Here is a 25,695-nt window from a genome sequence, read left to right on the forward strand (position 1 = left end):
TGAAAAAAGATCAATTTATCGGTTTGGCTTTTGCACGTGTTCCAACGACGATGGCGACTTTTGTTTAATACATACATAGAATATTTACACGGAATCGGAAAAGGAAAGGGAAAGGGCCCAGCCCAGCCCAGTGGAATTGGATTTTTTCGTGTCGTGTCATTCATCGCGCGTGTGAGTGTGATGTGGATTTAGTAGCTAGCTAGCTTATTTCACGCATTCTTCGCCATGTGTGAAGTAAAATGCCTATTCGCGTTGGAGGGTTTAATTTTGCCAGATTTAAGCGTTGAAATGTATTCGTATTCGGATTCATTTGTATAATATTTTTTATAGGAGGGGCTTTCTCGCTGTCATACTTCTTATCTGAGTAAGTATCTCCAACTCCAACGCACATGTAAGTAAGTTTACCAGAAGGCGTTCAATTTTCACGCGTGAAAAATTGTAATTTTTCATTGAAAAAGCTGAAAGTTGGTTTTCGATTTTTACCAACATTGTCTTCCTTTTTTCTTTCTTTCTTTTTTTTTTTTTTTTAGAAAATCTCATGTCGTGTAGTTTCTGAAATACCTCGCCCAGATATTTAACAAGAATCACAATGGGTTGTTTTGTCAGTGGTAGTTTTCCGAGATTTTCTAATGTGATATGTCGAGACAACGAAAGTTTTCAAACTTAACAGAGAGAAATTGTTTTTAGCTTAGTTTTTTCGCGAGCAACGCGTAGAATAGGAATCGTCGTCGAGAGTTTCGCGTGTTTTAAATATAATTTTATTGATTCGTGCCATGACTTTTTTTTTTTTTTTTTTTGCTGTAGGTCTACCTAGATAGGGACAGGAATTACGTCTGTCTTTATCGTGACAAGTATAATGAAAAACAAGAGTTAATTACGTATTTTTATGTCCATCTCTCGTTTCGAATGTTTATTTCACCAGTCACGTGTTGGAAAGGCCCCTGAAGTTGGAAAAACAACCTGTAGTACACTTGAATGACACGAGCCTGTAACCTATGCCAAATCTCCACGACGTATCGTGGCGAGAGTCTCGTGTCATCGGGCGATCGAAAGTTATCTTTTTGACGTCGCAGATCGATTGATTCAATAGGGTCATTCTATGGTCAAATTAGTTCAATTTGGATTTAGGTGCTCTGAAGTACTTTGATTTTGCTCTGAATTCTTTTCGTCATAAATGTAGGCTCTAAAATATCATCCATTTCAGCAGTGGATTACTCGATAACCGCGATACCTACCCCAAAATGGAACTTTTTCCCCGTAGTTAGGGGTTTTGAAAGGCTTTTTGGGGATATCATAAAAATCAGTGTTGCCACTTTTTTTCGTACAAAAAATTAGCTCAAAAAGTTTCAAAACGTAGTTTTCATATCGTTTTGACTCTCAAAAATTCTGAAAAAATATATATATTATGGACAACTTTTCATGTTGAACAACATATTAAAAAATTGGGTAGGCATTATGTCGAAAAGTCGATTTAAAAAAATTAAAAGTTTGTGAAAAAATGCGATTTTTTAATTTAAAACATGAAATAAAGTTTTGATAGGTGAAGTTGACCTATTTGACCACTATTTGTACGTATCTGTTGAAAACGTTGAAAAACCCCTTTCACTCGATGAAATGAACTCCTCACAAAAAAAATCAAAATTCGAAAATATTCAAAAAATGAAAGAATTTTTATTTTTTTGTTGTGAGTGTAATTTTTAACAACTTTTTCATGAAATACGCCAGAAAGAGGTCAAAATAAGACAACTGAATAAATTTGAACTTTTTTTGATGTTTGAAATTGAAAATTGAATTTTTTAGTTAAGAGTAATAATTTCAAAAATGTTTTCCAAAAAGGGTACCCCAAGTTATGATAGATGAATCAGACCTTGGCTCGAAATTTTAAAAATATTATCCTCAGGGTCTTTGACAAAGCAGAAAAAAAATGTTGGAGCTGAAAAAATTTCGCCTGCCTCTTCCCCTCGCCCCTTACTCGAAAAAATCGCATATTCGAGCCATAATTTCTTATTCAAGCGTATTGTCTCAAAATTTTGAAACTGCTGTTTGTTGAGGAACTGATTACTGAAGGTCAATGTGTGAATTTTTTTTTCCTTTTTTCCAGCCAAAAACCCCGAAAGAAAATTTCAAACTGTAATTACTCCGAACTTGAAAGCGTTACAGCCTACAGGCTAAATTTTTTCGCCAAAATATCGACCCCGAACCATTTAAAAAAAAATTTAAAGTGGTTGGCTAACGCCAAAAATTCAAAAAAACTATCTTTCAACTGGGTTTTCATTCGTTTGCGAGCAGATAAAATATTGGAAATATCCAACAGCCGATTTGATATACTATTTTTTTGTTAGTTCTTCTCCGTCTCCCGCGATTGAGCTTTTTGGCTAAAATACAGCGCAAAAAAAATGCAAAATTCCGTGAAGTGGCGCCTCTATGCAGTCTCTTTATATACCGATTTTTCCTCACAGCAGGGGCGGATGGGGCACTTCAAAGTTACCGGGATTTGGCGCCGGTGCCGATGCGATGCCAGTTTTTCTGGGGTGATGATTTGGGGGGGGGGGGTGACGAAGGAATAAAATCATGTGTACTTTTTTTTGAATTTTTTTACCATGAATATTTTAGCCAATGTCAGTTTGAGGAGGGAATAAAAATTACAACTTTTGAGACCGGGGGAAAAAACGTAGAAAGTTGCTGATTTTTAAAAAGAAATTGAACAATTTGACGAAATTGAAATGAGTGTAGTTATTAGATTTGTTTACTGAATTAAAATTAGAATTTGTATGCTGAATTAAGTCAATCTAAGTATGTATTCGTAAAAGGATAAACAAAATTTTGAAAAATTTAGAGTTTTAATCCAAACTTGAAAGGTGTAAAAAAATGTTATTTTCGTTACTGAACGTGCAAACTTTGGAGCAGATATGATCTTGGGTCCCATTTTCAAAAGAAAAACAAATTGGCCCGAGCAAAGCAAGGGCGAAAGCTTTTGAAAATTTTCGTTTCGAGATGCCTAAAAACGAGGTTTTTTAAATGCAAGGAGTTTATTTTTTGGTTTTTTAAATTTTAGAATTAGAATGATGTTTTTTTAGGAACTTAATTTTGAAAAAGAAAAGAGAACAAGTTCGAGCGAGGGCGAAAGCTCTTGCGAATTTGTATTTCGAGGAGAAGAATAAAAACGATGTTTTTTAATGTGAGGATAAAGAGTTTATTTTTCGGCTTTGAAACTTGATTTATTTTTTAGAAATTTATTTTTATTTTTAAAAAAGAAAATAAAACAAGCCCGAGCGAAGCGAGGGCAAAAGCTTTAGAAAATTTGTGTTTCATCAACTTTTCAAGACATAAAAAATAATGTTTTTCTTTCATTAGAACTACACTTTCGGCGCTGCTGCGGCGCCGAATTCGAGTCAAAATCAGCGTAAAAATTGGCGCCGAAATCCAATTTTTGCCGGGATTTTTCCCGGTTCCCCTTATGGCCCATCCGCCCCTGCCTCACAGAAAGCGATGGGAGGGAGGCGAAGTTTTTTTGGCTCTAAAATTTTTTCTAGTCACTTAAGGATACCTTGTGAGTATTTTCAAAATCTCCGCCAATATTCGACTCATCTATCATGACGAGGAGTGTGCCTTTTTAAAATTTCAAGGACGATTTTTTTCATTTTGAAAGCTCAATTTTCAAAAGTTTTCCCAATTTTGGAGCCATATTAAATTTATGTTTTCCATACGAGTCTGGTCAGTTATAGTCTTCCAAGATGAGAATTTTTTCTGTTAGATATTTCGATGTTGCATAGAAATGGTAGGCTTGAGAATGTTATGTTTTTGAATTTTGACTAAAATTTCAAAAAATCCAAATCAAATTGGTACTTGAAAAAAAATAAAAACCAGCTTGATATGAGGAAATATGCCTTCATCGCGTAAGGGATGTTGAATAGAAGCATCGCCGTAGCGATGATTAAAATAATAATTCCCAAAGACTGCGCAAGTCTGGTAATGTGAGAACTCCTACTATTACGTTTTGGTGACATTTCAATGTCACCTATGTTCGATATGTCCGCGGCAAGCGCATCGAACGATGCACCTACGACTATAAATAGAGCAACACAGCCACGAGCCGAACTAGTTGTATTTAAAATGGGTTGAATTACCTATTCGGTTGCTTTCCCCGCTAAGTTGTATTTTAATCAAGTTGCAGTAGTTGTATTTTAATCAAGTTGCATTCCCAATTAAGCTGCATCTACTGCTCGGTGGTCGCAAGACTACCGAGCAGTTACATCTAACATGATTTGAATTTAATTAGATCTCGTATTCGGCAAACGCGCGTGCCGGTTCTTGGTCTCAAAGTGTATTTATGTATGTTCGAAGCGGATGAGTTCCCTCTACAGGGATACTCATCTCCTATTTACTCTGTTCTGGCCCACTTTATTAAGTGGATAATTCCGTTTCTTTCGTGATTAAAATAATGATCATATTTTATCGCGTCTACCATATCCTCTGGGTATTTCTCCGATCCTGCCGGCCATCGGAAAATACTTCTCGTCCGGAAAAGCACCTTATGAATTCCTAACCAAGACCTGTCAACTGTGTCTAGTATGAGGGACACCCCGAAGAGACAGGAAAAATGGGCAGCTTGTGAACCTGATGAGTAAGTCATCAACATTAATCACACATTTTCTAGGAAATGTGTACAGTTTCAATGGGTAAGCAATTACCACCCTCATTATCTTATATAAAATGACGTAATATTATCTTATATCAATTAACCTTTTTTAATATGTATTTCTTTTAATATTATTTCCGAGCAACAATAAATCATATTATCTTGTATGTATGCTTTTGATTGGTGATTGGAAATTATCTCTGTGAAAAGTGAGTGGTATGACTGAGGCCTCTCCGCAAATTGAGCTAACCAGGCGAGGCAAATATTCACTACCTTAGGGAATATTTCTTAACTTCAGTACATAGGTAATATTTCTGATAAAAACCATCTATCCCAGTCATGATAACCCTCACTATATCAAGCTCAAATTATTATTATTATTTTTTTTTTTGTTGAAAAAATGGAGGTATCTACTCATTCATCCATTCTTTCTCTTTTTGTGATTATTAATTTGAATGGTTTAGGCCCATTCGTGAATCCCAATATTGGATCAGTGGATGGTAAATCGTTCTGTGGTAACTTGATCGAGAACCTTTGAAAGAAATACGCCAGGTACAAAAACACGAAATTTCTTGAAAACACTTCTCCAATACACGATCGTTTCCCTGAAATACAAATATATGTGCATCAACTTGAATGTGGTACTTGATGGTATCTCCTAATAAGGTATCCACTGTCATGGGTCGTTTTTCAATTTTCCTCAAATTTTATGAAACTTGGCCAAAAAAAAAAAATCAAATTCTCAGGTAAGTGTCTTACCCCTCTCCTCCACCACCAACCAGAGTTCAAAGTTGAAAAAAATAATGAAAATTCATTATTTCGAAAGGAAAGAACTCGATCACTTTGGAAACTCCAAAATTTGACAAAAATGAAGGTTGAACTGTTCTTATGATTTAAAAAAGATGAAACGTACGAGTACGTACTACAGACATCAAAAGACCACTTAAACCTAAATAAATGAAAAAAAAACGAAACGTTAGAAAATTAAAAAATATTTCAACTTTGTGGTCGAGAAGAAGGGGGGGTGTTAGACATTGAGTTGAAAATTTGAACTTATTTTTTTACTATAGTCCATCAAATTGATGAACAAAGAAATTCAAAAAGAGTCTTTTTTCTCACCTAAACCAAAAGTTATTATTTTCTTCTTTAAGCTCTCATTTCCTATGAATCTTTCTGGTAAAAATTTGTCTGGATTTTGCCAATATTCAGGATCATGCATAGCGTATTTCAATGCAAAAGTTATCAGCGTATCCTGCGAGTAAATACCAAAAGTTGATAAGTATCTACCATAAAAATAGAGAAAAATAAATTTTATTAGGAAAATGATTTCACTTTTTCGAAAAAATATTCTCTAAATTGGGTATCCTTCGTAACTCTATGCATTGCGCCAATTGGTGCTATCGGGTTAATTCGCATTCCTTCGTGAATTGTCGCTTCCAAGTAAGCCATACTGATAAAAACCAAATCATATCGAAAAATGAAAATTTCATTTTAGGCAAACTTGTATTAGGCAATGCAAAATGGATTTACTTTGTTTTGTCGTTCAATGATGGATATCGATTTGAGCCAATTACCCGATCAATTTCTTCGTGTAATTTAAGCTGAATACGCTGATTCATGGCAACGTACAATAAAATGAATTGCACCGTATTAACCACTGCTTCGTTTCCTGCCTGCACCAGATCTGTACCGCAAGATAGAAATTCTTCGTCTAGAAAGCAAATAAGTTATCGATCAACTGCTGCAAAAAAATGATTTATGCTCTAAAATTAAAAAAAATTGTTGAATGAATTTAAAAAAAAAAATTAAAGCTAAAAATGAAACAAGGGTTGGTTTGAAACCTTAGCTAGTTATCAATGGAAGTTGGGTGAGTTTTACCAGTAAAATTTTCAACTTTTCCATGTAACTGTAGTTCTTTTAGACTTTCATTTATGAACGCATCAGTATAATCTTTAATATCCAGCGAATCGAATGACTTTTTACGCTCTTCTAATCTAGCCTGTAATTTAGGGATTAAAAATGTAAATAAATTCTGACAATTGTGCGATCATTAACCATAATGAATCGAAAAATATATTATTGAAGTAGTTATTCGACCTTGAGAAATTTTTGAAGCGAGTGTGCTGCGTCAACGAAAAGGTGATTTTGGAAAAATCCACTAAAAAATGGGTATACTGATTCAATTCCTGTTGGACGCCCAGCTGCGAACGCTTTTCCAGTTTTTTCTATCATTTCGTCGATTTCAGATTGAAAATCTTTTCGGTGCACCCCCACCATTATTTTAAGAATCGCATTTAAGGCACTTTTCATGAAATTTCTATCAATCTGCGGATATTACATATTTATAAATCGAGTTTGTTCTGGATTAATGTAGGTGTCCACTTCAAGGTGAATGGCGAGGGAAATTTTTCTAGTACTTGGTGAATATCGCCGCTTCGAATTGTACCGAATTCTTCCAACAGTTCATCGTGCAGAATATTTTCCAATTCTTTAGTGAAAACAGTGCCAAAATATCTCAAAGCGAAACGTCTCACTTCACACCATGTTTCATCATCGGCGAAAAAAAATCCTAGAATGGAATATGGAGAATACTTGATCAAAATTTTATAGAATTTATCAAGAGGTTAAAATTCTATGGAAAGGCTACGTATTTATATGTGGATAAGTATGGCGAATTTGCCCCCAAGAGCTTCAGAGTTGATATTTGCATGGAAGGTGGGTACCTTTGAACACCTTCCGTCAGGAAAGTTTCAGACCCCCAGACCCCCCCCATTTTTGAGAAACCCCCCTTTCTGAAATTACAATAGGAATTTTTTTCTTAGCCCCATGTGAACCGATTTTTTTAATTTTTTGGTATGTTGTAAACACCCATAAGAGGTATCCCCACAAAAATTTTCACCCCCTCTCCCCCCATATTTCCCCCTCAAAATGGCGTTTTTTAGCTTTGTTTGCCTGTTTTAGCGATGACCATGATTCGGCACAAAAATGCGAATAGAATTTTTAAGTATGTTTTGACCCCTAAAAAAAATATTTTTTTTTCAAAAAAAAATTTTTGGTGGGTCGTGATCAAAAATTGAAAAATCTCACAGGAGGGTAAAAATGGATTCTGGTGTAAATTATTGTTTTTGGTAAACAGGTGTCGTTTCCATATGAATCGTACCTCCCGAACACGAATATGACGCCCAATTTTATGCTACCCTCAACCATACCCCTCCAGTGCCTCTGCCCCCACCTCAATTTTCACAATTATATTAAAAGTTGAGCTTTATAATAATATTGGTGTCGTTTTCATATGAATCAAACACCCCTAACACGATATGACGTCCAATTTAGCTCTACCCTCATCCACACCCCTCCAGTGCCTCTGCCCCCCTCAATTTTTACTGTATTAAAAGTAGAGTTGTTTTCATAATGTTGGTGTCGTTTTCATATGAATCAAACCCTCCGAACACGAATACGACATCCAATTTTACGCTACCCTCATTCACACCCCTACAGTGCTCTGTCCTCACCTATAAACAATACATTTTTTAGCTAACTCCGATCAATTATCGACCAATAATTACTTCAAATCAAATCAAATCAATTACCTACTATTAAAAGTAGGTTTCGCGAAGGTTGAAAACTCAACGACATTTAAAAAGTACTGAAAAGAAGTAAAAAAATGACCATCGCGAGGTTCAAACTTCAACATTCAAGTTACGAGGTTTCCATTCGTACCAAAACGACACCAACATTATGAACATAGTTTTACGCGTTTTAAATAATGAAAATTAAGGAGCTGGCTGCAGTATCCTGGAAGGGGATAGATGCGGGTAGACCTAAATTGGACTTCATATTCATGTTAGGGGTGTTTGATTCATATATGAAAACGACACCAATATTACGAAAATAGCTCAACCTTTGACACGGTAAAAATTGACGTAGGGGCAGAGGCACCGAAGGGGTGTGGATGAGGGTAGCATAAAATTAGAATTCATATTCATCGTGTTCGGGGTGTTTGATTCATATGAAAACAACACCAATATCACGAAAATAGCTCACTTTTTAATACAGTAAAAATTGAGGGGGACAGAGGCACCGGAGGGGTGTGGATGAGGGTAGAATAAAATTTGACTTCATATTCGTGTTCGGGGTGTTTGATTCATATGAGAACGACACCAATATTATTATATAGCTCAACTTTTAATATAATAGTAAAAATTGAGGTGGGGGCAGAGGCACTGGAGGGGTGTGGTTAAGGGTAGCATAAAATTAGGCGTCATATTCGTGTTCGGGAGGTATGATTCATATGGAAACGATACCTCGTTTACCAAAAACAATAATTTACACCAGAATCCATTTTTACCCCCTGTGAGTTTTTTCAATTTTTGACCACGACCCACCAAAAATTTTTTTTTGAAAAAAATATATGTTTTTTAGGGGTCAAAAACACACTTGAAAATACCATTCGCATTTTTGTGCCGAATCATGGTCATCGCTAAAACAGGCAAACAAAGCTAAAAAACACTATTTTGAGGGGGAAATATGGGGGGAGGGGTGAAAATTTTTGTGGGGATAGCTCTTATAAATGTTCACAACATACAAAAAAATTGAAAAAATCGGTTCACATGGGTCTAAGAAAAAAATTCTATTGTAATTTCAGAAAGGGGGGTTTCTCAAAAACGTGGGGGGGGGTCTGGGGGTCTGAAACTTTCCTGACGGAAGGTGCTCAAGGGTACCCACCTTCCATGCAAATATCAACCCTGAAGTTCTCGGGGGTAAATTCACCATACTCATCCAATATCCACCTATAGCCTTTCAACTTTGAAAAAATCTGCTGGAGACTCCAGAACTGCTCAAAACGATTAGAAGCGTTTTCTAATCGATTTGAAGGGGTCGCAATCAAGACAAAATTTCAATTTTTTAGGTCAATTTGGTGATTTTTTTTTATTTTCAACGCAAAATTTGTTTTTTAAAAATCCACCGAGTAAAAAATCGAAAAATGCACTCAACGTATGAAATTTTGGCTAGTTGTATATTTTTGCATACTCTTTGTGATATCTCTATTGTGAAGTTTATTGAACAGCCTCGAGCCTATACTTACCTAATGCTTTGTTATGAGTTCTTTGCTTTAAAAATTCTGAGACGTATCTGCCCTGAAAATTTGGATGCTTTAGACCTTCGATGATTTCTTGGCTTCCGCAAAACACGACCAATTTTTTGTGGTAGAATTTATGCCCAATAAAATTGCCATATTTGTTTTTCCATTTTGGTATCAAGTACTCCATACCTTTGGCAGGTATAATCCAACTGGTTCCAATAAAAGGCAGAAATCTGGGTCCTGCAAAAGTCACTTCATAATTGTGGATAGGATAAGGTACCATATGGGAGAACAAAGTTACGTGTATTTTCATTAATGAAATAATACTTAATTTAGATAGGTATGTTTATGTATTCTTACCAGTGGGAAAATTTTTCGGTCTCTTACAATCTTTGATGCAGTAAAGTAAAAATATCACCATTAGAATCGCTAGATAAATATTGAAGCCAATTTCAAGAATCATTATAACTTGGTACAATTTCTTCTCTATTGATTTGAGAGTTTATTGATACATATGAATGTCTTAACGGATTTCAATTCAAATATTACAAAAAAAACTCCAGTTTATAAAATTTACAATTAAAACACATCGTATTTTTCACGCTTAATTTTTGATAAACTTACAAGGCCGGACGTTGGCATCGTGTGAAGTAACTTTCGACCTCGTACATTTATCAAAAATAAAGCTTATAAAATAGAGTGTTTTTAAGTACATATTTTAATGCAACACCGATTAAAATTCTTCGAAATTTTTCAAAAATTAACAATTTTTCAAATTAGTATCAGAAGTTTATTCGTACGTACGTCTCGTAAGGAAACATAAATCCAACAGTAGAAAGATAGGTGTTATTTTTGGTAACTCTGCGATTACGCGGGGGCCGAATTTACTCGTAGTATGTAAAAAAATACGCCTTAATTGTATCCGACTCCGACCCCGACATCGATGCGGCAAATGCGGCGAACGTATTAAGTCGAGCTCAGGGTGTCTGATGTCGTAAAAAGCAAGGTGGAAAAAAAAGTCTTTGCTAAATTAAACGGAAAATTTCAGCTCAGCGTTATGAATCATGGCTCCCGAGACGAGTATCTTTAATAATTAAACCCGGTAACGGTGGTTTGGTGGCGGTCTCGCTACCGTATACTTTTGTTAAAGCATTAATTGTTGGTCGCTTATTTCTTTATACAAACGTACCTTCTCCGTGTTAATTAAAAACGTTACCCAGCGGTCTTAAAAATTCGTCGGGACGACCCACGACGCGATGGATGCTGCGAGGAGGGAGGATGGAGGATGGAGGATGCATCGTGTACCTAAATTAAAGGTCGCTATACGGCGAAAAATGCGTATTTTTGATTTTAATTTTTTCTTCTTTTTTTTTTTATTTATTTGCTTTACGCGTGTGTAGGTGCTTTTTATATTCGTTTTTTTCTTCTTTGTTTTTTTTATTACGAGTGGCTTATATATTTTATATGATATGAATTTTGTGGTAAGGGAAAAAAAACAGGGAAGATTTTATGGCCTGAAATGCGATCATCAACGAGGTAATCCGGTTTTGTTTTGTTTCAGTGGTAAAATACCCTAAGATAATGGTAAGTCTGACACGATATTGGATATTCTCGACTGTATGTTGTTCACTGTGCGCATCGTCTTTACAATTGTATACCGGTGAGTAAAAAACACCTCCCTCCACTTCGATTTAACGTTAGATCTTACCTGCGTATCTGAACGAATGGTTGAAAGTCGAAAAAAATCGCTGAAAAACTATATCAATGCCATAAATGAGTAAATCATGAAGAAATCAAACATTTTGAAATGAACCAATATTGGCAAACAAATTGACAGGGTGTCCAGTCTCAGAAGACCCAGAAAGAGTAAGAAAATTTGGTTATGTAGGGAACTTTCACCAATTAAAAAAAAAAAAATAAGTATGACAAATTCCTTCCACTTTCCAAAGAGCTTTTGATCAAAATTTTTCATGTTCTATGTATTTTCTAATGGAGTGATATGTCGTGAGGAGGGGGGCTGAAATTTTCTCAACTTTTCAACCCAGAGTCCCCCCCCCCCTACCTCTTCCAATTACCTAGATGTGGTTCGAACAAATTTTGGAAGAGTAGCTGGGAACAAAAATGTTGAATAATTTTAAACGTTTAAAAACGATGCTTTTACACTTGACAAAAAATTTGAATAATTCTATTGCAAGGGTGGTACTGCAATCCAAAATCAAAAATTCGCAATTTTTTGTGTTATTTTTCGTGAATTTTTTTACCTTTTTGGGCTTGCGAAATCTTCCAAAAATTTACTATTTGTGAGGTACAAAAAAATCATTTTCAGTATATATACGATGTAGTGTGCTTTTTGGTATTTTTGAATGAAATTTTGCATCTTTTTTCCTAATTTTGAACATCGCACCGGTATCAACCCTGCAGGAATTGATTTAGTTCTGTTTATTGAATTTTTGAAGTTGATTCTTCATTTTTGAAAATTTTTGAAAATTGCACACTACTCAGTTGAAAAATTGATAATTTGAAAAGTAAAATAATTCTGATGCAAAAAGTTGATTTTCATAGCTTCAACATTTACAAATTTGTAATCTGTCACGAGAAAACCAGCTTAGTGCCCAAAAAAATCGATATCTTTTTTATGGTGGATATTAGTAGTACTTACTTAGGGTGCTGAATCCGACTGTGTGGGTTGAAACGTTCGCGAACGATTCTCTCGACCCTAAATCTGAGGTCAAAAAATAGAGCAACTACAGTAAAAATTGAAAAAAAAACTTTTTCGATAATCTTGAAAGGTACCTATGTTTTGGGGAGTCGAAATGCAAATTTTTGCAACAATATCGGCCCACATTTGGAGGATTTGTGCCATATTTTGAAATTTGAGTAAGACTTGAGCTGGAAAAATCAACTCTTTTCACCCTGAACAAATTTGTTGAGAAACGTGATAAATTTAATAAAATCCATACTCGGATAGTTTTTGCAACATTTTTGGCGAAAAATTCAAAAAAAAACAAAAAATTGATTTTGAGAAATTTCGATTATTGGACTTGGCAACCTTGAATGTGATGATTCTGGAAAAAATATCGGGTTATGTTGGCACTCATGGGGGCCAAAAGTGGTGCAAGTTTCACGGACCTTCAAATTTTAGATCGCCTGATACATATAGTCCGGCATATGACAATAGGAGTAATTGCACCCCCCCCCCCCCCGCCGATCCATCGGGACAACTTTTTTCTTGAAGGGGACATCCTAAGGAACATTTTAAAGCAAATTTATCCCAAAAAAAGTTGGCCTTACTTACAAAATGGCGGCCATTTTGATTGACAGGTCAGCCGAAATTGCAGAATTTGCGTTTTAACATAGGACTTGCACGAACTTTTTCAAACTTCTCAGAGGTAGATCGAAAGATCATGCAAAAATTCATCACCTGTCAAAATTTTAAGTGCTAACGTGCGTTTTTCGATTTTTGGAGAATTTTCGAAAATCAAATTTGGCCAAAAATGAGGGAAAAAATCAAAATTTTACCAAATTGACCATGAAAGCTTAAATTTGGTATATACCCTATTTTCAACATGCCAAATCGATTGGAAACGGTTTCAACCCGTTTTGAGCAGTTCTGGAGCCTCCAGCAAATTTTTTAAAATCGAAATTCCCACAAAATTCCATCAAATTGGAGTTGTTAAGTTAAAATTTATTCTAAAAACTAATTTCAATACGCCACGAAGTACTGCAGGTGAACTTCAAGTCATTTCGGATCCTTCAGCAACTTTTTGAAAATTCCTAAAGCCTCCAGCAGATTTTTGAAACTTTAAATTTTCACAAAATTTCATCAAATGGAGATGGAAAGCTGAAATTTACTCTACACTCCAATTTTAACGCCCTCTAAAAACGAATTCTGGTGGATTTCAAGTCATTTTAGAGCATCCTGCATCCAACGACTTTTTTGAAAATTACTGGAGCCTCCAGTAGATTTTTGAAACTTGAAATTTCCCCAAAATATCATCAAACTAAGATGGAGAGTTGAAATACATTCTGCAAACTAATTTCAATACGCTACGAAGTTGACTGCTGGTGAATTTCAAGTCGTTTTGGAGCCTCCAGCAACTTTTTGAAAGGTTGTATGACGTTTTTTTTTAAAATTGAAATTTCCTAAAAATAGCTGGAAGCTTCAATACCATTTGAAACCACCATGTAGTCTGCGAAGTAAATTTCAGCTTGCCAACTCCATTTGATAAATTAATGTTGGGGAAATTTCAAGTTTCAAAAATTTACTGGATGCTCCAGTAATTTTCAGAAAAGTCGCTGGAGGCCCTAAAATGACTTAAACCGACCTGAAGTCGTCTTCAGAGGGTGTTAAAATTGGAGTGTAGAGTAAATTTCAGATTTCCATCTCCATTTGATGAAATTTTGTGAAAATTTAAAGTTCAAACATCTGCTGGAGGCTTTAGGAATTTTCAAAAAGTCGCTGGAGGCTCCAAAACGACTTGAGGTTCACCTGCAGTACTTCGTAGCGTATTGAAATTAGTTTTTAGAATACATTTTAGCTTTACAACTCCAATTTGATGGAATTTTGTGGGAATTTCGAGTTTCAAAAATCTGCTGGAGGCTCCAGAACTGCTCAAAACGGGTTGAAACCGTTTCCAATCGATTTGTCATGTCAAAAATAGGGTAGGTATATCCCAAATTTCAGCTTTCTTGGTCGATTTAGTAAAATTTTGATTTTTTCCCTCATTTTTGGCCAAATTTGATTTTCAAAAATTCTCCAAAAATCGAAAAACGCACTTTAGCACTTGAAATCTTGACAGGTGATAAATTTTTGCATGATCTTTCGATCTACCTTTGTGAAGTTTGAAAAATGTTGTGCAAGTCTTATGTTGAAACGCAAAATCTTCAATTTCGGCTGACTTGTCAATCAAAATGGACGCCATTTCGTAAGTAGGGCCACTTTTTTTTTGAGTACAAGGGCTAGAAATATTCATTAGGACTCCCCCTTTAAGTAAAAAGTTGTCCCTGAGGATCGACCGGGGGGGGGGGGGTGCAATAGACCCTCAAGCGGGCTCCCCGACTAAGTCGAGTAAATATTAAGAAATCAGGTGAATGTTCTGTGTTTGTAGAAATTTTGGTGCACATAATCCCCTCAATTGGCCTGGTGATGAAAAACTATTTCCTGGAGTTTCCTTTTATGTTACTACGTATTTTTTTTGAATTTTGGACTGAAGAAATCAGTGTGGTGCTAAAATGCTTGAAAACAAATTTTCAAAATTGTGAAGTGATTTCTAGCCTTTTCCCCCTCACCCTCACGCATTTATTTTGAAAATCCTGATTGAAATGAAACGATTCGGCCATTGTGGGCGATAAAACTCAGATTTCAAAGTAATAATCATTTTTCCCCTTCACCTTCGATATAATTTTTGTAAATAGGGCGCAAAAGTTGTAGATTTTTTTGAGAAAAAACTCAACTCCTCGCCCTTCTTACGCCCTCCTATCAATATTTCGCATGTAGCTACTCGTCGTCGTTGACATTTAAATGATCCAAAAATATGTTCTGGAAAATCGTAAAGATGATTTTTGTGAAAGGCTGTACTCCCTGGCTTACCAAATATTGCCCTCTCTTGCTCGTTCTCCCGAAACTGACAAAAACACAAAATTGAGAAAAGATCAACTTTAAATACCAGTGACTTGCGATCGTCTTTCGAAGCGGTTTTTTTTCGACGAAGACCATTCTCGTAGGTTGATTTTCCTGCTGTCTGTAGTTATCTATCTACTGTAGAAAACGTCTGTCGTCGTCTTTAGCGATGATATCTACGCTATTATTGACGCAAAATGTTAAAAGCTCGTATTTAGACGTGCGACTGGACGTCGATAGTTCAAACAATGCTAAAATTCTAAAAATACCTACCCTTCGTCGAATAATAAAAACGCGTTGAAAAACAACACGACGATGGTCGCTTTCACTGACTGCGAAAATTTACCATTTCAGACTACGGTCAAGACTACGACACAGGCGACGAGAGCAAGACAGACGATCAGGCCGTGTTACCTTATTACAGAAACATGTTATCGCAAGCTCTGAAAAGTTCTTATTACGTGCCGCTGGACGATACGTACTCATCGGCGAGGGCAGTGGCAGCAGCCTCGCCATCGGCAACAGCTAGCGAAGAGAGTGAAACCCTCCAGCTCGACCTCGCACCTTCCAAACGATCCAGATACTATAGAAAATATCCGGGCAAAAGGCAAAACCGAAGATACAGCGATGTCTACGAGTGTAATCCGAACTCGAGAGAAACGGTGCGATTATTATTCGCCATTCATCAAGCCAGACAAGGCGATATCGATAACATTGTGTTTTGCAATCGATTACGCAATCCGAAAACTCTGATTCCGAATCCTCGTTATATTGGTAAACGAGCCGAGTAAACTCGAATGTTCATCATGATTTTCTTCCTACTCTCTTTATACCTACCTAAAAAATCCGACGCTGCTTTCGTTTCCCTTCCCCTTTCCCCCCTTCTTTGTTTCCTTACAATTCAACAATCATAGATTATCATATCATTTATACTTACATAATATACTTACTTCATTTATATAGATTGGTCAATTATACGTGTACCTAATTTCCCTATTAATGAATTCGATTTCAACGAAATAGTCGTGTTGTTTTTTTTCTAATTCGAGTATCGCCTTATAGAAATGGATTGGAAACTCGTCTTATTTGAATTTGGACGCATTTTTTCGAGTGTTTCGTTTTTGAGAATTGAATTCCGAGTTTAGAAATTTGAATTGAAATAAAAGACCAATCTTGAGGACTTGATAGAGGATGAGTTTGAGAATAGAAGGCCCAAAAAAGTAGTCGAGTAAGAGAAATTTTTTTTTGAATGCTCACAGTGGTGGGCAGCCTAAAGAAATTGGAGGGAGAGGAGATGTTTTCTCAACGAGCCTTGTGAACTTTTGGGTGCCATTTTTTGTCTTCGTTTTCCAATATCCATCCACTCCCTCCTTCTCAGCATGAGTAAAATTTCAAATAGAGATTAACGAAAAGTGGACGTGATTGATTGATTGATCGAATTGATATTGCTGAAGAACGATGGAATAGTGTGGAATGTGATTGGCTTGGATAAAAAATGTGACATTTTCAGAAAGAAACTAATTTCTATGGGCGATGCAAAAACTTAAGAAAAAAAAGTTACAACCCAATCAAACTTTTCAAATATTATGGGACGATTTCATCGAATATTCAAGTTTACTGTTTATCGTACTATAGTAAGAATGTGGTTTGTAAATTAAAAATATATACTTGGTAATTTTTGTATATTGCCTATACTTATATATTTGACAAATAAAATAAGTGTTTTTGTTTAAAATGAATTTGAAATTGATACATTTTGATGATGGACTAAAATAGGTGAACTCGTACTTGGTGAATAGTCTTCATTTGGAGATGAGTAGATTTTGAAAAAAAAAACAAAAAACCATGTCATTCATTCGAATCGCAACTATTTTTGAGTGAGAGAAGAATGAAACGCATTCGAACTCGAGGCAAAGGTCATGAGTGAAATTTAATGTGTGTGGAAAACTTGAACACAACTCGAGGATCAATTTGAGAACTCGGTTTTGCTTGGTTTGATTCTAAAATGGAAAAAGCTGTTCTTGGGGGGAAAAATGCAAATGGATAAATGTCTGATAGAAGACCAAAACATGTGAAAACTTGATTATGTCGATGAATTCAGATTTTGTACTGAATATTAGATATATTGGCTCAAAAGAGTGATGAAAATGAGAAAAATCAACAAAAATACAAAAAAACGATCCCCATAGTTGTAGCTTTCCAATCGCATTTTTCGATCATTTTTGAGCAATTTTTTTGAAAAGTTTGGGTCCCAAACTACCTTATAAGCCCTGTGAATTTTTGACGCCCAACATGTCCTGCAAAAGGTCTCATTCTCCGGAGGGAGTGAACCCATTCTCAAAATTTTTCTGGAAACGTCATCAAAAATGAAAAACTTGAATACGTATCTTTGGCTCAGTTCGACCAAGAAGTGGTAGGTGGGGGGGGGGGGGTCAGCGACTTTTTAAATTTTCTGTGGAAGGACCTTCCGAAGAGATGACCAATGGCGCAAATCGCAGACGTCTAGCCCTTTTTTAAGAGGCTTCTAGGGGGGGGGTGTCAAAGTTTATCAGTGTTGCCACTTTTTCGTACGAAAAATTAGCTCGAATAGTTTCAAAACGTAATTTTTATATCGTTCCGACTCTTGAAAATTCTGAAAAAAATACCTATATTATGGACAACTTTTCATGCTGAACAACATATCAAAATCTTGGGATGGCCTTATGTCGTAAAGTGGATTTTAAAAAATTGAAAGTTTGCGAAAAAAATGCGATTTTTTGATTTAAAACATGAAAAAAAGTTTTGAGTGGTGAATTTAGCCCATTTGACCCCTATTTTTACGTTTCCGTTGAAAAAGTTAAAAAAAACCCTTTCACTCGATGAAATGAACTCATCACAAAAAAATCAAATTTCAAAAATATTCAAAAATAAACGAATTTTACTTTTTTTGCCATGAGTTGTGATTTTCATCAACTTTTTCATGAAATACGTCAGAAAGAAGTCAAAATAAGACAACTGGATGAATTTAAACTTTTTTGGATGTTTGAAATTGAAAATTGAATATTTTGGAATTTTGATTTTTTTGTGACGAGTTCATTTCATCGAGTGAAAGGGTTTTTTCAAGTTTTTCAACGAATACGTAAAAATAGGGGTCAAATTGGTCAATTCATCACTCAAAACTTCTTTTCATGTTTTAAATTGAAAAATCGCATTTTTTCGAAAACTTTCAATTTTTTAAAATCGATTTTACGACATAATGCCATCCCAAGTTTTTTATAATGTTGTTCAGTATGAAAAGTTGTCCATAATATATTTTTTTCAGAATTTTTGAGAGTCGGAACGATATAAAAATTACGTTTTGAAACTTTTCGACCAAATTTTTCGTATGAAAAAAAGTGGCAACACTGATAAACTTTGACACCCCCCTAGCAGCCTTTAAAAAAGGGCCAGAGAGCTGCGATTTGCGCCGTTGGTCATCCCTTCGGAACGTCTTTCCACAGAAAAAATCTCAAAAAAATCGCCGACCCCCCCCCTCACCACTTCTTGGTCAAATTGACGTGGAATGACAACCCCTGAGCCAGAAAAAAGTATTCAAATTTCGCATTTTTTTCAACTTTTTCAACGGATACGTTAAGATAGAGGTCAAATGGGCCAACTTCACCACTCAAAACTTTTTTCCTGTTTTAAATTAGAAAATCGTATTTTTTCGAAAACTTTCAATTTTTTAAAATCGATTTTACGACATAATGCCATCCCAATTTATTGATATGTTGTTCAGCATGAAAAGTTGTCCGTAATATATTTTTTTCAGAATTTTTGAGAGTCGGAACGATATAAAAATTACGTTTTGGAACTTTTCGAGCTGATTTTTTGTACGAAAAAAAAGTGGCAACACTGATTTTTATTATATCATCAAAAAGCCTTTCAAAACCCCTACCTATTGGAAAAAATCCATTTCGGTAAGTATCGCGGTTATCGATTAATCCACTGCTGAATTAGATGATATTTTAAATTCACTAAAAACTTTGACACCCCCTAGCAGCCTTTAAAAAAGGGCTAGAGGGCTGCAATTTGCGCCATTGGTCATTCCTTCGGTAGGTCTTTCCGCAGAAAAAAATCTCAAAAAAATCGCCGACCCCCCTTACCACTTCTTGGTCGAATTGACGTGGAATGACCCTCAGGCTCAAAAATGGCCCACTTCAAAATGAAAGAAGGCCGTCTGAAATCGTGTCTGGCCTTTTAAAGCCAATGACCTGTCTTTCTGGTTTTTGAAATCGGTCTGGAATCCTGTCTGGCCTTCTCAGGTCATTGATCTCTCTGTCTGGCTCTTGAGAGCAGTATGGAGTCGTGTCTGGCCTCCTAAAAGGCATTGACCATAGACCAGTCTGTCGAGGTTCTGATGATCGTCGTTATTCGAATGTTTTGAAACTTGATGGTTGAAATTGAAAAAAAAAATCAAAAATGTCTTTTCCTCCCTGGTTTTCAATCGAAGAGTTCTGCGCCAGGAGGAGTATTGATAATTGTCATTGATTTCTGCTCTTTTCAGATCTGGTGAGATTCACATCGTGGTATTTGAAATTAGCCAAATTTGTCCTTTTTTTTCAATTTTTTCAAAAAAATAGTTCTGCGCCAGAAACAATTTTGTTAATTTGAGGTTTCATTTTGTGCCTGTTTTTACTCTCACGTTCGTCGGACGTGCTTCAAAATTATTCGTTGAAATTTTTTTTAAAAATGTCTTTTCCTCCCTGGTCTTCCGTTAGGAGAGTTCTGCGCCAGGAGGAGTTTTGAAAAATTAATATCAATTCTTGTTGTTTTTGGAATAGATTTTCGTCTACATGCTTGATATTGGCCATTTTCAAAAAAAAAGAGTTGTGCGCCAGGAGCATTCTCATCAGAAAAAATCTCGTGAACTTCCTGACATTATATCCAACTTTGGGAAAAAATTGATGAATTGCTGAAAAATTATACCTAACAACCTTTCAAAAATGACTTGCTGATATTTTGTCTGCCTTTCTTTCAATTTTTGGAATTCTGAACACTGAGTTAACTTGAGCAAAAATACATAAGGTCTATGATTTAAAACTTTGCTTGCAGAGAAAGAGGGACACTTTACCACCTTTTTCTCAGTTTTGAAACATTTTTTACGTCAATATTAGGTATTAGATTCGAAATACAGCACTCTGCGATTCGTCGAAATTAATGCAGCTTTAATGAACTTTACACAGCAATGTTTTGATCAGCGTATTTTTTTAATATTATGTTAAGGCTTCGATAATGCTTCGACTATCAACGTCGAGGTAGTTAATTCATTCTAATGTTTTGATTAAGACGCCTGATTTTTTTAAAAACAATTTATGGCAGCAATTTTTGCCATTCGAGGCTATTTTACGATGATCATGATTCATTTGTGATGTTTTATTAGCGCATTACCTCATAATTTATATAGCTTTTAATTTTTTTTTTTACCTTACATCATAGCTGATATTCGTATATACGCATACCTACTTAAATCTGATAGGTATTATTTCATGCTCCGCGGTTTTACAACTTTTTAACGTTTCGGTGCAATAAACTTTATACGATTCTATCAAATCAAAAGTAATAGCTTCGTAATATAAAATGACAGGTTTACGAAAATTCAGCCATCGTTTCGTCCTGTAAACTGTAATCCTTCATCATCTTCATTATAGGGCTAAGGTAGCATTAAATTAGCACGTGCTTTTGCCACGCACTTGGTTGTCGATACATAGGCAACACATTTCGCATAATCATGCGTGTTTTTCGTTTCATCGTTCATTTAGATACCTGTGTGTGTGTGTGTGTGTTCAATTCAAATGCCCGTTTCATGTTTAGAAGTACCCATATAATTATATATATATTTTTGATACTTAGCCCCACAAAAATGATCCAACTAAACATATAGTCCAGCATATGACAATAGGAGTAATTGCACCCTCCCCCCCGGCGATCCTCCGGGACAACTTTTTTCTTAAAGGGGACATCCTAAGGAACATTTTAAAGCAAACTTGCCAAAAAAAAGTTGGCCTTACTTACAAAATGGCGGCCATTTTGATTGACAGGTCAGCCGAAATCGCAGATTTAGCGTTTTAACACAGGACTTGCGCGAACTTTTTCACACCTTACAAAGGTAGATCGAAAGATCATGCAAAAATTCATCACCTGTCAAAATTTCAAGTGCTAAAGTGCGTTTTTCGATTTTTGGTGAATTTTTGAAAATCTAATTTAGGCCAAAAATGAGGGTAAAAATCAAAATTTTACCAAATTGACCAAGAAAGCTGAAATTTGAGACATACCCTATTTTCGACATGCCAAATCGATTGGAAACGGTTTCAACCCGTTTTGAGCAGTTCTGGAGCCTCCAGCAGATTTTTGAAACTCGAAATTCCCACAAAATTCCATCAAATTGGAGTTGTAAAGCTAAAATTTATTCTAAAAACTAATGTCAATACGCTACGAAGTACTGCAGGTGAATTTCAAGACGTTTTGGAGCCTCCAGCGACTTTTTGAAAATTCATGAAGCCTCCAGCTGATTTTTGAAACTTTGAATTTTCACAAAATTTCATCAAATGGAGGTGGAAAGCTGAAATTTAATCTACACTCCAATTTTAACACCCTCTGAAAACGACTTCTAGTGGATTTCAAGTCATTTTAGAGCCTCAAACGACTTTTTAGAAAATTACTGGAGCCTCCAGTAGATTTTTGAAACTTTAAATTTCCTAAAAATTTCATCAAACTAAGATGGAGAGTCGAAATTCATTCTGCAAACTAATTTCAATACGCTGCGAAGTTGACTGCTGGTGAATTTCAAGTCGTTTTGGCGCCTCCAGCAACTTTTTGAAAGGTTGTATGACGTTTTTTTTGGAAAATTAAAATTTCTTAAAAGTAGCTGGAAGCTTCAAAACCATTTGAAACTACCATGTAGTCTGCGAAGTAAATTTCAGCTTGCCAACTCCATTTGATAAATTAATGTTGGGGAAATTTCAAGTTTCAAAAATCTACTGGAGGCTCCAGTAATTTTCAAAAAAGTCGCTGGAGGCTTCAAAATGACTTGAACCCTCCTGAAGTCGTCTTCAGAGGATGTTAAAATTGGAGTATAGAGTAAATTTCAGCTTTCCATCTCCATTTGATGAAATTTTGTGAAAATTTAAAGTTTCAAAAAGCTGCTGGAGGCTTCAGGAATTTTCAAAAAGTCGCTGGAGGCTCCAAATTGACTTGAAATTCACCTGCAGTACTTCGTAGCGTATTGACATTAGTTTTTAGAATAAATTTTAGCTTGACAACTCCAATTTGATGGAATTTTGTGGGAATTTCGAGTTTCAAAAATCTGCTGGAGGCTTCAGGAATTTTCAAAAAGTCACTGGAGGCTCCAAAACGACTTGAAATTCACCTGCAGTACTTCGTAGCGTATTGAAATTAATTTTTAGAATAAATTTTAGCTTTACAACTCCAATTTGATGGAGTTTCGTGTGAATTTCGAGTTTCAAAAATCTGCTGGAGGCTCCAGAACTGCTCAAAACGGGTTGAAACCGTTTCCAATCGATTTGGCATGTCGAAAATAGGGTATGTCTCAAATTTCAGCTTTCTTGGTCAATTTGGTAAAATTTTGATTTTTACCCTCATTTTTGGCCTGAATTCGATTTTCAAAAATTCACCAAAAATCGAAAAACGCACTTTAGCACTTGAAATTTTGAGAGGTGATAAATTTTTGCATGATCTTTCGATCTACCATTGTAAAGTTTTAAAAATCTCGTGCAAGTTCTATGTTGAAACTCAAAATCTGCGATTTCGGCTGACCTGTCAATCAAAATGGCCACCATTTTGTAAGTAAGGCCAACTTTTTTTTTGGCAGGTTTGCTTTTCAATGTTCCTTAGGATGTCCCCTTTAAGAAAAAAAGTTGTCCCGGAGGATCGCGTGGGGGGTGCAATTACTCCTATTGTCATATGCCGGACTAATAATTCGAGTAAAGTAATCAAACATGTAGATATGTATTTCATAAAACATCCCCTTGTGTCGCTCTGCTTGTGCTTTATCGATTAATTTCATCAAAAGATACAGCTTTTTGGAAACAACCTGCAATGGATAATATAGCGATATGTGACACCGTAAGCATTCCATGAAACCAATACTTTCATCAACTTACACGCTGCAGCATCAATGACGTGTAAAGCGCCGCAATAATAATAATATGGAAAATTGATTACAAAACAAACACGGAAGTAGGTTCACGGACACCGTTACACGATTATGAACATAAATGTTTCTATCAAATTCTTCACCACATCAAATGTAGGTATGTAGGTACTACATCTATGTGTATACCAGTGGTTTACGTAGGTATGTATGATTTACGTACACGTGAAACACGACGCTATCTTCTATCTTTTTTTATTCTTCTTCAAACATGCATTGGCGACTGGCGTAATAACGCAATACCCGAAACAGCGTATTTCATCACGTTTACTCATTTCGCGGAGATTATTATTCATTTAACTTAGTTGTTTACGTCACCGTCACCGTTTACTATAAAACTACCCCTTCGCCCTTCGCGTTTCAGTCTCATCCCTATAGGTAGGTAGGTAAAGGTATCGCCGAATCATGTCGCGAAAAAATATTATCCGCATCCGACAATTGTAATTTTAATGAGAGCTACAACGCCCCCGCTGCGTACCGAAATTACCCTCTCGATTCGACTCGGAGTTCACTCCTTTTAAAATCCCGCTGTCGGATTGTAACCGTGCATTAAATAGGTTTATGCAAATTACGAGTAGACTAATTCTTAAGATTGTTCGCCTGTTTGGTGACCCTTTCGAATAATAATTCTATCTTATTTATAAACAGGCAGGTACCAGAAAATATCGCAGTTGGATGATGAAATTTTCATGGTTTAACGCCTCCTCGTCGTTGCTGGTCTCTCTTTTAAACCGAAATTTTTCGTTGCTTTAGAGTATTACCTTGATAGAGATTCGCCGAAACAATTTTTTTTTTGATTTCAACAAAGATCAACTTGTAAAGTAGGATTATTAAACGGGATAGGTAAGAATTGGCTTTAAGGTTTGTAGTTTTCGACTGTAGGTACACGCTTTGAATCAACATTTGTTGCAGAAAAATAGGAAAGTAACGAAGAATTGCGCCTGTTTTTGTTGTTGTTTTTTAAAAATATAAAATCTCACTGAAGCAGCATCCAACGACACAAATGGACACCAGATTTGGATTCGGCGACCTCGAATTAGTCAGAAACGACATTTTACTCGATTTTTTTGAAAATCAAAAAAATCCAAAAAATGCCAAGGGGTACGTTCAAACATTTTTTTGGGCAAAAAAACTTAAGTTGGCCAATCGAGCTGAAAATTTGGCTAGGGGGGTTTTTTGGGACGGCGAATTCATTTCCGGCGTCAGATTTTCGCCAGAGTGCACCTTTCTCTGAGAAACTGCTCATTTTCAGGTTGTAAAATGACCTAAAAAAAAAAGTTGTGGTTTGCATTTTTGATAACGTTTTCAGACTAATTTGATGTCGCTGAACACAAAAATGACGTTCGTTTTGCAATCAGACTCGTATTTTACGAAATAGTGGAAATTCCTCACTGAACCAGCAGCCAATGACAAAAATAGACACCAGATTCGGACTCAGCGACCTCGAATTAGTCAAAAACGACCCTTTACTCGATTTTTTTGAAAATCAAAAAAATCCAAAAAATGCAAAGGGGTACGTTCATACATTTTTTTGGGGAAAAAAACTTTTTGTCGCCAATCAAGCTGAAAATTTGGCTAGGGGGGTATTTTGGGACGACGAATTCATTTCCGGAGTGAGATTGTCCCAAAGATGCTTTCTTCCCCTGAAAATTTACCATTTTTTGGACTCAAAATGAGCTAGAAAAAAGTTCTTGAATGTTGCTGTTTTAATGACGTTTTCTGACTAATTTGAGGTCGCTGAACCCGAAAATAACGCTATTTTGCATTAGTTTCTGCCAATATTGACGCGAGATCTTATTCGACTGATTTCAATCTTCTCTTTTTGTTTCTTTCTGTTCTTAGGTAGATGAGTGAATCACTGATCAGCCATCAATGTTATCATGCTCGTGTACTCGCTTTCGGTGTTAGCCAGATAAGCAATTATAGTATATTGGCGGCGTTTTGGAAGACATCAAAGATGCGATGGTTTTTCATTTTCAACACCTTCCTACTTGAATGATTTTTCTTCTGAATCAGAAATAATTTTTTAATCAAAGAATGCCCGAATTCGGCAGTTTATTCTCGTTTAAGTTTCGTTTCATTTTGTTTAGTTTGGTGTCTTATGTTTTGTTCTTTGTTTTTTTCCACCTTTTCAAGCATCTCTTATGATTTTATCTAGATAT

The 25,695-nt window shown here is 35.7% G+C and overlaps 2 protein-coding genes across 11 annotated transcripts in view; one reads left to right on the plus strand and one right to left on the minus strand.

The window, feature by feature from the left end:
* LOC135846809 (uncharacterized) overlaps positions 1–17,081 on the plus strand; it is a 208,227-nt gene extending 191,146 nt beyond the window's left edge. For 6 of the 10 annotated variants that reach the window (XM_065366092.1, XM_065366095.1, XM_065366094.1 and 3 more), the window contains 2 exons: positions 11,284–11,382; positions 15,697–17,081. In XM_065366092.1, coding sequence (XP_065222164.1) covers positions 11,284–11,382; positions 15,697–16,133 — 536 coding nt within the window. In that variant the 3' untranslated portion in view covers positions 16,134–17,081. The other 4 variants (XM_065366098.1, XM_065366099.1, XM_065366101.1 and 1 more) reach the window with 4 other exon arrangements.
* On the minus strand, positions 4,987–10,378 carry LOC135846808 (farnesoate epoxidase-like). Its single transcript, XM_065366091.1, has 9 exons — positions 10,083–10,378; positions 9,726–9,962; positions 7,057–7,208; positions 6,737–6,964; positions 6,518–6,638; positions 6,170–6,350; positions 5,972–6,089; positions 5,759–5,891; positions 4,987–5,244 (listed from the first exon to the last, which is right to left on the minus strand). Exons 1-9 carry the CDS (start codon positions 10,183–10,185, stop codon positions 5,054–5,056), a joined length of 1,464 nt encoding a protein of 487 aa, XP_065222163.1. The 5' UTR covers positions 10,186–10,378; the 3' UTR covers positions 4,987–5,053.
* Positions 17,082–25,695: the final 8,614 nt, after the last annotated feature.

This window comes from Planococcus citri, chromosome 5, assembly GCF_950023065.1.
Source record: "Planococcus citri chromosome 5, ihPlaCitr1.1, whole genome shotgun sequence".
Classification (NCBI taxonomy): Eukaryota; Metazoa; Arthropoda; class Insecta; order Hemiptera; family Pseudococcidae; genus Planococcus; species Planococcus citri.